The 16,100-nt window shown below is 44.2% G+C and overlaps 1 protein-coding gene across 9 annotated transcripts in view; it reads left to right on the top strand.

Annotated features, from left to right (window-relative positions):
* CELF4 (CUGBP Elav-like family member 4) overlaps nt 1-16,100 on the top strand; it is a 720,910-nt gene that overhangs the window by 650,133 nt on the left and 54,677 nt on the right. For all 9 annotated transcript variants that reach the window (XM_027784805.2, XM_027784801.2, XM_027784803.2 and 6 more), the window contains exon 8: nt 3,747-3,896. In XM_027784805.2, the coding sequence (XP_027640606.2) occupies nt 3,747-3,896 (150 nt within the window). The remainder of the gene's footprint in view (nt 1-3,746; nt 3,897-16,100) is intronic.

Here is a 16,100-nt window from a genome sequence, read left to right as displayed (position 1 = left end):
GCTACTGGATCAGATACCTAACTTTTCCTTTGCTTGTATTAGAATATAAGGGGGAAAGAAGGGAGATACAGAAAGACAGAGCTCTCCACATAAACTTATGGAGACCCAAGGAAAAGCGCTTGACTCAAAAACCTTATGCCACACATTTCAAAATATATGTTTACACAACGGTAAATGTATAAACAAGTCTATGGAGCTACTGCAAATCCAAATAGAAAAGTGGCTTAATTATATGTGCACCCTTTAAACCCACTGCTGGAAAGATTATCATATTTGCATTAGCTAGATTTGTTTTGTGTTGGTGGGAGCAGAGAGAACATCAAACAAAGTCTGCTTGGAATTCAAATGCTCTCAGGGCCTGGAAAGCTAAATCCAGGCAGTGGTTTGTGATGGCCTCACCACAAAAGAGCACAAGGTCTTTTGCATATAAATAAGTCTTGAGAATGAGTGAGTTCTGTGACATAAGTATGTAAATACTGACACAACAGCCAAATTCTGTGCTTACCATGATTTCCAGCACATGAAAAATATCACAGCCTGTCTTCGGCATAAGATCTTCTCTTCTGGTGTGCCTGGTGCCTTTTGGGGAGTGATAAACATTGTCAAAATACAGAGGAGGAAAGCTCATGTTTTTTACATGCTTCCCAGAACACCCATGACTGGTCATTACTGAAAATAAGATGCTGGTTTAGATGACCCCTCGATCTCTTTCATGGTGGCAGAGTCTGCACTCTCCTTATGGCATATTTTCAGTCATGAAGGCTATACACTTTGGCATTATTGCAGATTTACCTCAAATGGGTAGCTTCCTTCATGAAAAACCTCTGTAATGGCTTGTGGAAACATCCATTGACAATTATTCCTTGGGTGAAATGTTTAGACTTTGAAATGACTCCTTGTGTTACTACAACACTCACAAAGCTTTTGATAAGATGCATAGAAAATGTTTCACATAGCATCTGAGCAAGCAAGCCTCCAAAATGAAAAGCGATTTCTGAGTAGCCAGGAGATATCTGAAGCCTAATGTGAATTCTCCTGCTGGCTTTTGTTAACATTCAGAAAGCCAAATGGAAAATGATCATTCTGCTTCATAGCAGGATTTCCAGTCATTGAAGTATATCTTTGTTCTGACTTGGAATGAAAATGAAACATTTCAAAGTTCACTAAAAAACAGGCATTAGAAAAAAAAGTGTTTGGAATATTGAAAAAAAAAAAGTATTTTGATCTTTCCTAAGCAAAAGAAATTGTGCTAGAAAAAGGACACTGGTAACCCAGAGTCCTAGAGGCTTTGGAGGTATTAGCAGAGCACTGTGCCTCTGTGCTGGTATCTTCAGACATCCCAGTGCATCTGCTTCCTGCTTCCTGTGCATCCCACCTTTGGGAGAGTGGGTTCCTTGGGACATGGCCATGAGTTCATTCAGGCTCACGAGTTCCCACAGGAGCTAGGAACTTACAAAGTTTTGGTTCCAGGCAAATTTAACAGACTAGAGACTGTGAGATCCATCTCATCTGGCTTTAACCATACAGAAGTCAGACATCTAGTTCATACTAGTCACCTGGCTTGCCGGGGGTCAATGGAGTGCAGTAGACATTCCAATGGAGGCAGTAGGTAATTCAGACCATAAAACTTTATGCTGTTTGCTGGCGGTTTGATGGTTCTGCATCACGAGTCAGGTTTTTATCTCACACACAGTCCGTAATTGTGAGGCAATTAAACTGACATCTCAGAAAGTCTGGTTCAGTTTTCACATTTGTCCCATCATTAGCATAGTCTGGGTGAAAAGTGGGTCTGACTAAGGGGCTAGAAATGAAATTTCATTTAGGCTTCCTTCCTTCTCTTCTCCCTCCCTCTACATTGTAAATCTGCAGATGGTGTAGCTGCAGCAAGAGATCTCAAACCAGGGATGAAATCCACAACTGGCATGCACCACCACCATTTGCTCTCTGCGGTGGCATTATGCCAGTTTTACTCCAGCTACAGATCTGACCTCTCCAGGGGGATTCTTTATAAGAAGAAAATTAAAGAATTGCAATGAATATGCCTAAACCTCCTTCAACATGCACAAAATAGGAAGCACAAATCCCTTGCTGTAATTTTAGAAAAAATTACTTACACAGTCTATGCAAATAAACGAGAGATCCAGAAAAGCAACTGAAATTTTAAGTAGCCTTTGTGATTTGCAAGGTGATGGCATATGCTAAGAGCATTGCCTTTGGACTACAGTTGCCACTGCTGGCTCCCTGTACCTCCACAGAGGACATTTTTAAAGGCCAACACAATTTAAATAAGAAAAGGGGATGCAGCAGCTTGTCTGTTCAGGGTATAAGAAAAGAGCTGAAATATTGTCTGGTTTGGGGGGCTACTCAAATCAGAACATATTAAAACACCTCATGCACCAGTATTGGCTTTCTTAAAGAACCAACACAGATTTAAGCAGTCATTAAAGTCTGTTATTGGACTAACCTATCATAGAATTCTGCTATGGTGAAGGAAGTTCCTGTAATTGGTTTGAAAAAAGGGTTACTGCAAAAATGGTGCTTTCAATCAGTGGTATACCCTGACACAGAAAGATATTGCTGAAGATAAGATAGTTTAACTTTCCACTCACAGCTAGCAAGGGAAAAATATAAATTTATACTCATTGAAAACTCTTTTTTGGTCCACCAAAACATCCTGAATGTATTAGAAGCACAGAAAGCCCAGTCATTTTAAACACACTTAGGAACAGACAATGATTTAGCAGAGGGATTTAATTCTCCCCTCAGAAATTTAAGAATTCCCTGTCAGTGAGTGACAGGATCCCACCCAAAACATAAAGAGTAAATTGTTCTTCTCAGATTGCAGCATTACAGTCCCCCACATGATGCATCTGGGAGGAAGGGGAGGAATATGATTCTATGAAAGAGAGATGTAGCCTAAAATTTGCCCCTGCTGAATGGGAGTTCTCTGCTAAAACACTATGAAGTCACATTTGGGCCAAAGAGTGACACCCAAAAACCCAGTATCACTGGCTGCCTTTAGGGTACCAATCAACCTGCCAAACCTTTCAAGGATCCCTGGTGCTAAGAAAGTTCAGAATGAGTTTGTACATTAAATATACATGAAACATGTCTTCGTGAGGGAGTACAGACAGAGTAGTCCTGGAAATCAGTATGCCCATGAAGGTGACATCTCCATAGAGAAACTGAGAAGAAATGCTGTAGGAAGGTGGGGCTCAGAATTTGCTTCTGGTGTTAGATGCTATCTAGGAAAGAATCATAGAATCATTTAGGTTTGAGAAGACCTTTGTGATCATCAAGCCCAACCATAACATAGAACTGCCATGCCCACCACGAAACCATGTCCCTAAGCCCTTCATCTATGTAGGTTTTGGTTGTTTGTTTTTTTTTTTCCTCCTTTCTCAGTTTAAACAGGTAATAGCCCTGGGAGAAAGCTTAGGAGGAAGGCTGGTATTTCTCTAGTTTTCTGTTGTTTGATGCTAGTTTGGTGGATCTAGTCTAGAGACTATGATGGCCAAGCAAAAGCTTCACTCTTTTGAAAAAAGTTTCTCAAGCCTTTAAGTGCTTTCCAAAGAGAGGAGCAATGGCAAGAAGTCTTTGCACAACAGCTTGGGAGATTTTTCATTTTTTTGGATTATCAGAAGGTTTCTGTGCGGTGGTCACAGCTGTAGTTTCAACAGTTTTCTCTGTGTAGTTATTGCTTCCAGTACTCACCAGCTCTGATATTGTGTCTTCCCCACTTGCAGGTGGAAGCACGCCTCCTGGCATAACTGCACCAGCTGTGCCTAGCATCCCATCTCCCATTGGGGTGAATGGTTTCACTGGCCTCCCGCCGCAGGCTAATGGGCAGCCTGCCACAGAAGCCGTGTTTGCTAATGGCATCCACCCTTACCCAGGTAAGCAAGACCAATGTTGTGCCCACAACCTGCTCCTTCAGTCTTAGGGAGATTGTCCATACCCACAGGTTTTGCCTAGCGTGAGTGTCCTCAGCAGGATTATACCCCATGCCACCAGGGCTCACTCTGGCATTGGTGTAGTTAGGGCTTACGCAGCTACCGTGGTTATACATACACTTACACCTGGATGGTAGACACCAAGGGCGTGTCAGAGGTGAAGAATTTCTCTGCTGAAGAATTAAGTGTTCATCTGCTGGATGACTTGTTTGGTGAATGCAATCAGGACACCCAGCATGTTTTGCTTTAGCTAAAACTTGGTCTGAGGCCTAACTAGTTCATGATGGCAGATGTCCTAGTGGCACTCCCAGGGGTCTGGCTCCTGGCTAGCCTTCAAGGAGCTGTGCTAAGCCTGTTTGCATCTCCTAGCATCCACTTTGGTATCTCTTGCAGCCAGATGGCTCTGGGAGCACAAGTCCAGAGGGTCCACATGGCTGCTTCATGGAGACTCAAACTGCTCCATGCCTCAGACCATGTGTGCAGGCAGTGGGTGTTGGTCTCCAAAATGCTCAATGCATCCAGATCCTGTTGCCTCAGCAGCCCTGGAGACTGAATCTCCTTTAATGTAGCCACAGAACAGAATCAGCTTCACTTTTGTAGCACACCACCGGAGAACTACTCCTGGGATTCAGACCATGACTAGCTCAAAAGATGCCAGCACTGAAGGAATGATTTTGCAAGCCCTGGCAGTCAGGGATGGATGAGGGAGGTTGAAGTATACACACCTGACTCTATACCTGTACTTACAAATATATGGACACTCTGAGGCTGTAATCACTGAGAACTCAGGAGTTCGAGCCCTTAATATGCACCTACATTCTTTCAGCATCCTCAAGAGTTCAGATAGCCCTCCCCTCCAAGCTATACTTCTGCCAGGAAGACTTTTCTTACCATTTCTGTACACATACTAATCATAACAATAGAAATCTAAGTAAACATTACTAACTGATCCTAGCCACCAGCCGGCAAAGGAGTATTTTACCCTGGGGCACACATTCATTGATCCAGTCTGTTAGGAAATCAAACACCAAGTCAGATGCTTCAGCCAGAAAGACCACAAAACGCCTAAGAAAAAAAATTTATCTCAACCAGTCCCAAAAACTCAGAAGATTCAACATCACAGGGGACTTGATGAGCTACAAGGAAAAATATCACATAATGTAGAAGTACAAAAGTCTTACCTAGTTACAGTTCAGACAATGTCACTGAAAAAGGCACCCTGTGAATGCAGCAAAGGAAAGCCCAGAAATACAGAGAGTATTGAAAATTAATCAACACACACTTTGTAAACATTTAGCAATGAGTTCTACTTTAAGAATCGAAATCAAGGGGCTTACCATGCTAAGAGCTAGGCATGTATTTACATGTTTGTAGCAGCTTAGAGGTATGTGGAGCTCTTAGAGACTTACAATGGCATCAGGAGATTGCAGGGAGCCCTTAGTATACTCATTGAGCTCAACCACAGTACCAAGAAAGCACCCTCTCTTTAAGGTCATACAAATACAGCCATCTGTTCAACTATTCTGTTGAAGTATTTTCCTGTTTGCCAGTCTATCACCTCTCTGTTGCATCACCCACTTCTATGTCTGAGTGGCAACAACAGTGATGGCTGTGCCGGGGAACATTTGAAGCTCTGAGCAGTGGTGGCAGGGCCCAACGTAGCAGAGACAGGTGGGGATAGCCTGCGATCTGAATCACGTTGAGATAGGTGGGGAGAACCTGAGGATCCAGATCGCAGGCTATTCCCGCCTGTCTCTGCTACGTTGGGCACCACTGTCACCACTCAGAACTGCAAATGTCCCCCAGCACAGCCATTACTGCTGCAGCTGCTCATTACATTCAGTCTCATGAGTTCAAGCCTCACATGGGGCACCAATTGTTGCAGCACTATCCAAACTGGCCAGCTGCAACAAGGCTTTTACCACCCCACACCAGGTTAACTCCAGCAAGTAATTCCCACGCCTTGCCCCGGCACAGCCACCAATCCCCCACAAGGTTTCAACAGTTCATCTACTGTCCCTGCTCTTTCTTCATCCCCTTCAAGCCAGTCAGCCCTGCTTCTTGGCTCTGCTGCATCCATATTCTTTCTTCTCTGGGCTCCTCTTCCAGCCAGCCTCTACTCATCTGGGCTCCCTGTTTCTCCTGGGGCCTCTCCTTGTCTCTCCTCCCTCTACTCCTTCCAGGTCTCTCTTTATCTGGAGCTCCTCTTCATACATTCCTTAGAGCTATTTAACTACTTAGCAGGAACCAGCCACAGCTGCACATTATCCACGTCAGCCAACCCACTGCCCCTGAAGCCAGCCCACAGCTGTATATTATCAATGTTAATTAACCGGCCTTCATTCCTCTACAATTCCTCTACAAATTTTTATATTTTTTTCTGGTTTATCTATCTCCTCTTAGCTAATCTTCCATGATCCATGTCTGCAAGTATCAGAGAAAAGATGATTTTTCTAGACGGATCTTAATGACTTGAGCTTTTGTTAACATTTCCAACTACCCCCATAATTAAAGAAAACTTTCAGTTAGGGATTTCATCCACAATTACATAAAAGTAAATGGCCTTGATCTGATTCCCTCTGAGTTTTGGAAAGACTGGCTCAGCCAACAATTCACAGTAAGTCCCCACACAAACACCAACAGCCTCACACACTGAAAGGTGATAGTCATCCTTGCTCCACTTTGCTGCAGGCAGAGGCTCCTTTCTGCTGGTAAAGCTGACATCCAAATAGTCTGCTTTGTGTAAAGTTTGGATTTATCTCAGTGTCTCTTCAGCAATATATTGGTCTCTCTCAGTGCTCAGCTCCCCCATAACTTAGTGGCATCTTAAGTTATAGCAGAGGTGTAAAGGGAACAGTGGCAGGCCAAACCCTCACCTCTCATTTTACCTCTGCTTGTCCCCAGTAGCAATGAAACCCTGAAAGCAAGCCCCTTTGTAGCTCTTTGGTGTAGCTTACATCAGGTATTTGCTCCGTCTTATTCTCTTCTTTCTCATGACCATTTCTTTACTCCCAAAAACTTTACTCCTTGCCACAGGCTTTATTGAGGCCTGGAGCTTAGCAGCATGAAAAAAAAATAAATAGACATTTATATGGGTAATGAGAACATCCACAGCCATATTAGACTAGATAAAAATGCGGAAAGGACACAAACCTTCATGTTTTATGATATAAGCCAGCCACTAATTGCTTCTGGTTAGAAGGAAATTTTCATCACTGGGCAGCTTATTCCATCATTGTTCATTATGGGATTTTTTGTACTTTCCTCTGTAGCATTTGTTGTTGGCATTGCCCTGTGGTTCTGCATGTCTGTGTTTCTAAATGCAAGGGTAGAAATAAAATATTAAAACTGAGCATGAAATTGCACTACCATTATAGAGAAGAAAAGAACATGCCAGTCTCCATCCAAAGTCAGCATCTTCCAAACAACTTTCTTTTATGGTATATCTCTCATTTGAAAGTGGCCAAGAGTGCCGCAGTATTATGTACATAACCATAGTCTTGCTATGATTATGACTTGCCATATATTGTTTAAAGCCTGAATTTTGCTCTCAGATACTCTTTCATATTCCACAAAAAACTGAAATGTGGGTTCACAGCATTATATCCTGTAGCAGAATACTCTTTGTTGCCTGAAAATAGAAAATCAGGACAATCAAAATCTGTAGAGGCATGACAACCATATCATTCAGACCCAAATAAATCCCTTTAATTGTGCAGTTTGTCTACATGTCCACCTTTGTGTGTACTATAACATTTTTGATGCTGCACCTAAAGGACTCCAGAACTCCAGTCTTTGCACTATAAAAACAGGTGCAGATCATGTAATTGTATTTACTGTGTAGTTTCACTCTTTTTTTTCTGTCTTCCCCTGTGTTCTTCTTTTAAGATTCCTTTATCTAGAGCAAGGACGCACAGTGTATCATTTGAGTCGGGTGGCTGAACTATCCATGGCCTTGGGGCAAAGGTGAGGGTAGGTCAAATGTCCCTACTCACCAGGTCTCTGGTCACAGCCCCAGTCCCCACAGGAATCAGCTTTTTATGTGGCTCTGGTGAGGCTATGGATCCATGCAGTAGCACTAGTAAACCATTCCTTGTAGGCATACTCTTTGCAAGCCATGCTCTCACCTTCTGCAAGCTCAGCCAGTACATATTGGCTCACAGTGCACTTTCTGGCATGGACAGAATAACAAGCGAGTAAATATTTCCTCTTCCACTAGTCTAAGCCCCTTTGGAGATCTGACCTTTTTGTGTATTAATGCCTGCCCTTTAGTCTTCCAGCTTGCAGAACTACTGAATGTGGCAATGTGTCACAACTTATAGTGGGGACAAAGAGCATAATCTGTTGTGCCATGATCTTGTGAGTCACTTTGCAGCAGTGCAAGAGCATTTGCCATTTCCACATTAGCCGCAGTAACAGAGATTGAGCTCTTCTGCCAAAGCTTCTTAGCCACCCAGAGGCCAGTGCTTCTCTTGTAACAGTGTGTGATGTACAATAACAGTGGAGACCATCTGCACTGGTTTCTGCTGCATCTCACACCGTCAGCACTCTGCTGTCTGGTAACAGGTCCTGCCCTACTGGATTGCATTGTGAGGGACTGGACAAAATGCTTGCTCCAAAAATAAAACTTCCTTGGGAAAAGAAGGGGAGGGAGAGATGAGAAAATGGAGACACCAAAGGGCAGTAAACAAGACAAAGAAGGAATTGACTGTCAAAGGATCAGTGAAATGAAGGAACTGGAAGGAGGCACAGACCAGAAAACAGTGAGGGCTGCTCTATGGTCTTCAGCCCAGTGATATGCCCAGAAAGAAGCAGAAATACACCCCATAGTGTCCAACAGCTCCCAAACAAAAATATTCCTCCTGGACCAAGGGATGTCCAGCTTGACCAGAGCCAAAGATGGGTCCAGTGGTACAGCAGCTTTGTGGAGCCTCAGATGTGGGATGTTTTCAGGATGCTGAGTTCTTCAGTGCGTTTTGTCTGGGCTTAAATTGCTGAGGAAAACAAAAGGAAAGTTCCCTCTGTTGCTTTAAAAACATGTAATTTCTTTTACTGTTCTCGGGCACATGGTGGTTCTGTTTCTGACCACCCACCACCACCAGAGCTAGCTCTCTCTCCTCTCTGCAGACACGGAAGAGGTTCCCCCACGCCCCTTTCATTGCACTGTGGGTCTGGGCTAGCAAGACAGCAAGCTCCACTTCACACCCTATTTGGGGTCCAGCCCTCTCCAGTGAGAACTAGTTCTCAGTACGAATGGACAGCCAAGCTTCTATGCCCACATGTTTCCAAGCCCCTGCTGAGACTGGCAGTAAAGATGTCCCCCATGGGTGAATTCCTGTGCTGTAGAAACTCATGTCTTAGGAACTGAAGTGAGACCATCAATTCATTTTCCTTGGCTCAACAAAGAGCTACCAGGCAGTAACCAATTTCACCCATTGCCAGCAGAGATAGGATTCAAACTCCATCTGTAATTATTATCATTACCCAGGCTAATTTCGTAGGGGAAGAGTTGCCGGTGTGCTAATATGACAGCCTTATCTATTAGCTTGTCAATTAGGTAGCGGTGCTGCTGATGGGCAGACTGCTGCTCTGGACCAGTCAGTCCAGGACCAGTCCTGATCACAACAAACGCCATCTGGTGGCACTGGGCAAGATCAGGGCTTCCCTTGTGCAGGCAGAGAAAGGAACCAGCTTCCCCTACCCAGCGCCCATCCTGACATTTCGGTCCTGAAAGATGTCAGACGATAAGAGTTTAGAGGGGAGGTGAATCTTGTGTGACCTCCTGTGTGAAAAAGAGTGACCTTGACCTGCCTGCACCTGTAGAAAGTCAAGGACAAAAAACAAGCCCCACAGAATTTGATGCAGATGTACACCGTGCCCTAGAAATGTACCTGGCTCAGCGACCCTGAGGCTAAGTTACTTACTATGGGAAATCTTTGGCTGTGTTGTGTTTGTCCACCCTAAATCTCCAGGCGAGAGCTTTCCTGCTCACATTTTGTATCAGCAGTTCCAAAACTGCAACAGTGAGCACCTGAAACATCATTATGACTAGGAAGCATTAATTTGACCCATTTGTAACAATCTGCCACGTGCCATAAACCACGCTTTACTGGTAAAATAAATAAGTGAAGGAATGCACTCATTAAAAATATAATAACAAGTTGCCATCTTCAATTGTACTCTAAGCTACTTTAATGATGCCATGTACTTCCAGTGATCATGCTGCAGCCATAATGAATGAGGTTTTTTAAGGCAGTTGTGGGAGCCTTTCCAGAGCCAAAGTATTTTCTCCTCTGATCTGGAAGAAGTTGTAAATACAAATCAGGCTCTGAGCTGATGTTTTCAGAGGCACCTGAGTTAAGACCCTGAGCTTTATTTTTAAAGGTGACTTAAACGAAGCTCCCAAAAAATACGGAGTTAGAGCACCTTAATAGCTTTTAAAACCTGACCCTGACTTACACGTTTACGGCCTTAGGCAAAAGGAGGGAAGTCTGGTCCTGACTCTGCTGTTGAACTAGTTTGTCACCTTGGCCAGCCACCTGCACCTGTCCATGTTTCTGAGTCTTCTGTGTCTTTCTTGCTTTGTCCACTGGAAGATCTTCATTGCCAGACATTAATCCTATCATGTTTTTGCACAGCACCTACTGCAGCAGGGGCCTGACTCGGGATGGGGCTTAGAGGTGGGACTATTAAGCAAATAATAATGATGATCCTGAATTCCAGGGATGAAGTACGTTAATTTTATAGTAGACCCATATATTGTTCCAAACAAGCATCTACAATACCTGGAGATGCTACCAAAAGGGCTTTTCCAACTAACAGGATGGAGCAGAGGGCACAAATGCCCTGGATTTCTTGGCTCCTTTGATGTGTAGGGGAAGAGATAGTGGGACAATATGTCTTTGACTGAGCAGTGTCCAGCCCCTAAATGGCAAAATGAGACTATAAAACGCAGGATCAGTCTTTGTTTTCTGCCAGATCAGCACATTCTTTCTGTTATTGCAGTTATTGTTGTGTCTGAATACCTAATTAATTACAACAGTAAATGCTGGCTTCTTTAATCACAGCATCAGCTGTCTTAATCAATCTTAATAATATGGAATCTGTACTATGGCACCCATGAATTTTAATCTACATAAATTTCTTAAGACCTCTCGCAAGCTTGTTGTACAAAATGATATAATTATGGATATAGATTAGGGCTGTAGAGAGTGATTTAAATTGGATTTAAGGAGAAGGTGAATAGAGCCCTCCCACTCATTTATTTATTTATTTAAATCCTGGTCTTCGCATAGATTTTTTGTTTGCTATCACTATTTTATCTGCACTACCCCATCCCCCACCTCCCCTTGACTGAACAGCACTGCCTCCCTTTGATTGCCCTCCTCCCCCATCCACTGCCCCGGAGGTGATAGTGACCAAGCTGCAGCTCCTGAGAGAGGTGCAAAATACCTCCAGGACAATGAGAAGAATGAATAAATGAGGCAGAGCAGAAAGCTGTGCATCCAGTTGACAACATGCTTCTGCAAACCCATGCAGGGAACAGCACTGCAAAATAGAGTGAAAGAGATGGAATAAAGCATGTTTATCAGGAAACGCATAAGCAATCAGATGCAGGGAGCGACGAGGATATCATACAGGTGTAAGGTTTGCTGAATCCTTCCACCGAAGTGAAATCCCAGGGTGTCTTAGGGATTTGTGCCAGACACTGCTTTTGTCTCTCAGAAGCACTGGGACCCTCTGATTTCAAAGAGCAGATTTCCTTGGCTTTCTCATACCCGGAGCTGGAACAGGGACACTGTCCCATACCCCCCTTTTGGGAGGCTCAGGCAGCAACCATCATCCTGTTTCCTCACCACCCCTGTGGCTTCGGTGCAGATCCTCCTGATTTACTCCCCTGACCATCACAGCAGACTCCAGCCCTCTATGCCCTACAACCATTTTCACCTGGGGCACCCATATAACAACTCATCTTGGCCAGACACGGTAGCTGGGTTACTGGCATCTCAGGAGGGATTCTTTATAGAACATCACTTAAACCGATTTTATTTATTTTTAACAACGTGCTTCATTCTGCCACCTCCATTCTTTCTTTCTCTGACAAAAGCTAAATGTCAGGCCTAACACTAGCTGAATGCCCCTTTAAAAAGTTGGATTTAAATCTAGAGATATATCAGTAGTAAGAAAGCTTCCTGATGTTAATTTTAAAGCACTGGTATTTTATGCTGACTTGGGAAATCATCCTTGGTTTTTGGCATCAGGCAGAGGGTTTGGAAAGTGACATTAACAGATCTACTTTCTCTGAAGGACTTGGGAGTCCTTTCTTGACTTTTGCCTAATGAATAAGTGCTGCCTTTGTTAAATTTATATTTATGGCCATATAGTAGGTCATTGGCTTGTTTTATGTCTCCAGGTTTATGGAAGGTTATCTGCCATGGTCACCTTGTGGCATCTTGGCCAGGAGAGTCTTGCAAAGAAACAGTTGTATCTGAGCAGGATTTTTCCCATGGAGATATGGAAATGATCAAATTAATATAAAGGTGATGTCCAGGGATAAGGCTCTTGCCCTGAGCTGCCAAATGAAGTTACTATTAGTATCTGTTTCCACAGTACACCTTTGGTTTGCCCTGGCAAGGCCAGATCATCAGCTCCTGCAAAGTCGCGAGGCTACATGGACTTCAGTAGGGCTGACACAATTGATGGTTGTCCTATGGCCTCTCAGGAGCCTCTCTGCTTCTTTCACTTCACCAGCTGATCCTTAGCGTGTACGTTACATCACGTTTAATCCTTCATATGTCTGTATGTTGGACCTAAGATCTCCATGAGTCTGACCACAAGAAAAGCTATTTCAAATGTCATCTATGGGCACATTTGCACAGATAGTCACCAGCACATCCAAGGTCTTTTAATGATGATACAACTTAGAGATATGCTAGTTCTGGTCCAAAAGCCCCTTTGAGACACATTGCGATACCTATGTTCCTCATACAGTGTCTGCTATACCCCTACAGCTCTTACCAGCCCTTACTCAGGTATTTACCTTCTAGGCCACAGTGGGCTTGCACCCTGGCACAGACAGCATGCAGAGGAGCTGAGGTCTGTTCCCAGACCCCCATGCCCCTGTTCAACTATTACTTTCAGTAACAGAGAAGACTGGCCAGCTGGATGGCGAGAACGGGTAACAGACAGGGAGCATGGTGTGTGTGAAGGCCACAGAGGTGCACATCCTGTTAAGTTACATGTTATCTTGTGGAGGAATAAAGCAAACCTTCCCTCATGGTCTTCTTGTGCTGAGACACAGAAATGATTTATCTTCCCTTTGATGGGAATCACTTTCCCTTTGATGGGAATCACTTTGAATTTTAGCACATGGTGTGCTCAAACCTACAGTCACACATAACGCCTGGGGCAGGTTGGCTCTGGATTGTGAGCCCCTCGTACATCTCAGCCCTCACTGAACTTCTCATGGTTCGGTAGTGTGTAGGAGGGCTGTCACTTTGTTGAACATAGCATGGCCACAACTTCCTCAAATGCCTAATTTGTGTCTTGAGATTTCTGGATTGATACCAGTCGTTGGCTTCATATGCGCTACAGCTGGGAGCGCAGGCAGTTATGCCCTTCAATAGGTTTAATTCATCTGGCAGAGTGAGCGGAGCATGAAGATATGCTCATGGCTGCCCAAACTGCCTTGGCTTCATGCCGGGGTACCCAGCCAGCCCTGGAGTCTGTGTCCCTGCATCTTCATAGGCCCTGTTGGCCAGCACAGCCACATCCACTGTACTGAAGTCACACCTTCATTAGCTGAGTAAACACACTCTTCGAGCTAAGGAAGATGAGTTTTCAGTGAGCAAAAGTCACCACATCTCTTTTTAAGAGCTACCAAATTAAAAATCCCTGCAGGTGGTGACTTACAACTGCTTTTCCCAAACAGCCAAGGTAGGGTATGAGACTACAGGTAAAACACGGAGCCCCAGGCCAAGGGGTGCTCCCCTCCCCTGCCTCCTGATGTCTGTTCCTGCAGCCCAGGGATGATTTTGACTTGCTCTTTTCAAAAGCATCTGGGGATGGTTTGGTCTGTGTTTGGGTCCTGTACGTTAGACCAGCCACCTTGCATCTTCTTTGCTTTTGAGTAAGTGATTCCCAGCTTGGAGCAAAGCTGTCTGAAACCAGGGGAGAGCATTCCCACTGGCTTTCATGTGCTGTGAGCCAAGAGGAGATTCCCTGTGTGATCTGGGGCACAAGGCAGCTTCCTGAGAAAGAAACGTCACCTTAGATGTGACCCTTGCTGACAAGTTGTTAAGACTCAGGAAAATAATGAGCTCTAAAAGCTTTGAGTGGGAGGGGGAAAGGCTGCATTTAAAGGCCTGTTGTCCCAAGCACTTTAAATAAAGCATTTTTCCACTTTTAATATTTAATCTTAAAGATGAACTATGATTTTCAATGTATCTTTCCTAAGCATAATAGCTTAGTTATGATGGGCAGAGTATGGCTGCAAAGGCAGGCAACATCTCCACAGATGGGGCAAGGAGAGCAGCTCTGCAGTGAGCCAGGTGGTCCTGTTCAGGCCAGGTGGTCCTGTTCAGGACACAGACTCAGCTATAGCTAGGAGAGCGGGCCGTTCCCACGTTCCCAGCTAAGACAGGGAGTGAAGGAAAGGACCACAGTCAGATCCATACTGCACAGTGACTTCTCCCGTATCAATGAGGAGACAGACATTGCTAATAGCATGTCAGAGAAAGAACAAGTATATTTTGATCCAGCCCCAGTTGGAAAGGAAGGAAATGCTGTGACTCTATTTCTTGAGCAGCAGAGACAATTTCTTCTTCTAGCTCTACAAACAGATGAGTGCAACCAAGGAAGGGCTTTGGGGCAGACACAGTAGATCATCTCCTTTACCGCAGACTGCAAAACCATGGATGTCTTGTAAAGATTTGTTCCCTTTACCACATGTCCCCTCATCTTCCTCAGGTGATTTCTTCTACCTGACAGTATTTGGTAGTTTTTTGGGGGTCCGAGTTATTATAACCCCTTCTCCCAAAGATACTGGTGTATCACTCAACCTTTCATGGCGAACCTAAGACAGAAATCCCACTTATTTCTTCCTGTGACTACCCCATCCTCAAAGTCCTTGTGATTCAGTAATGCCCATAATGAACAGGAACCTTCAAACCTTTAACCAGCTAATTGGGTTTGTCCCATCAAAGTTTGGTCTCCTCACCATTCCTCGTATTTTGAGACGAAAGTGCAAGACCTTGCAAGCTTCTATCATGATCAATGGTCATCTTTGAAGTTAAGGTTCAAGGTGCTGTTTGCATCTGTAAGAAAACACTTTGTCCATGTTCCTTCAGTCTGTAACACTCATGTTTGCCAAGCTCCCTCACCTTTTGGCATTCAGTCAGTGACTCTCCTTGGACAGGTCAATGGCACCAGATTTCCCTTCAAGAGGCCCACACGTTTGCATCCTCCAAACCCTTGCCTCCAGCCACACCTCTGTGCTTGTAGGAAGGAGGAAGGTGGGACGGAAGGGGGAAAGTGGCAGCTTCCCAAGGGATCATGCTACAAGAAGTAAGAAGCTGGAGGGACTCTGTAAATGTAGAACTGTGCAGCATCAATAAATACAAATTAAACTCATAACAAGAAATGAAATATTAGGGCCAAGGTGACATTTGGACTGGAGGTTCAGCCAAGCTTTGCTTTAAATTTTTTATTGCTGCAGATAAAGAAAGAGCTTATCCAACACGTTTCTCTCTCTCGCTCTCTGCCTATCAAACAAAGGGGAAAAAGAAAATCTTAACTAGCTTTGGTTGCATTTGAGCTAGACTTCAAAGTTTCACAAAAATAAACAGTTTTAGGGGGGAGGAATGTACACTTGTAAAGAGAGAAAATGCACTTTGAAGCCAGCAAGAGACTGCATGCGTTACACAGAGATTCACAGCACCCTCCCTGGAGCAGACAGTGTCCCCCTCCCCTCCAAGCAGCATCTCCTCTCTCATGGGGGCTGCCTGGCAGCAACACAATCCTTCGAAGGGATGTCGGGATGGCAGGAGCCACTGCTTTGTTCTCTTCTCTTTCCTCCTGCTATGCCCCTGTTGTTTTCTGCTCTGATTGAAAGTTTCATGTGACTGTAGCTGTCACTGAGATCTGAGT

This window comes from Falco peregrinus, chromosome Z (assembly GCF_023634155.1).
Source record: "Falco peregrinus isolate bFalPer1 chromosome Z, bFalPer1.pri, whole genome shotgun sequence".
NCBI lineage: Eukaryota > Metazoa > Chordata > Aves > Falconiformes > Falconidae > Falco > Falco peregrinus.
The sequence above is the reverse complement of the archived record's forward strand: the minus strand, read 5'-3'. Positions and strand labels throughout refer to the sequence as shown.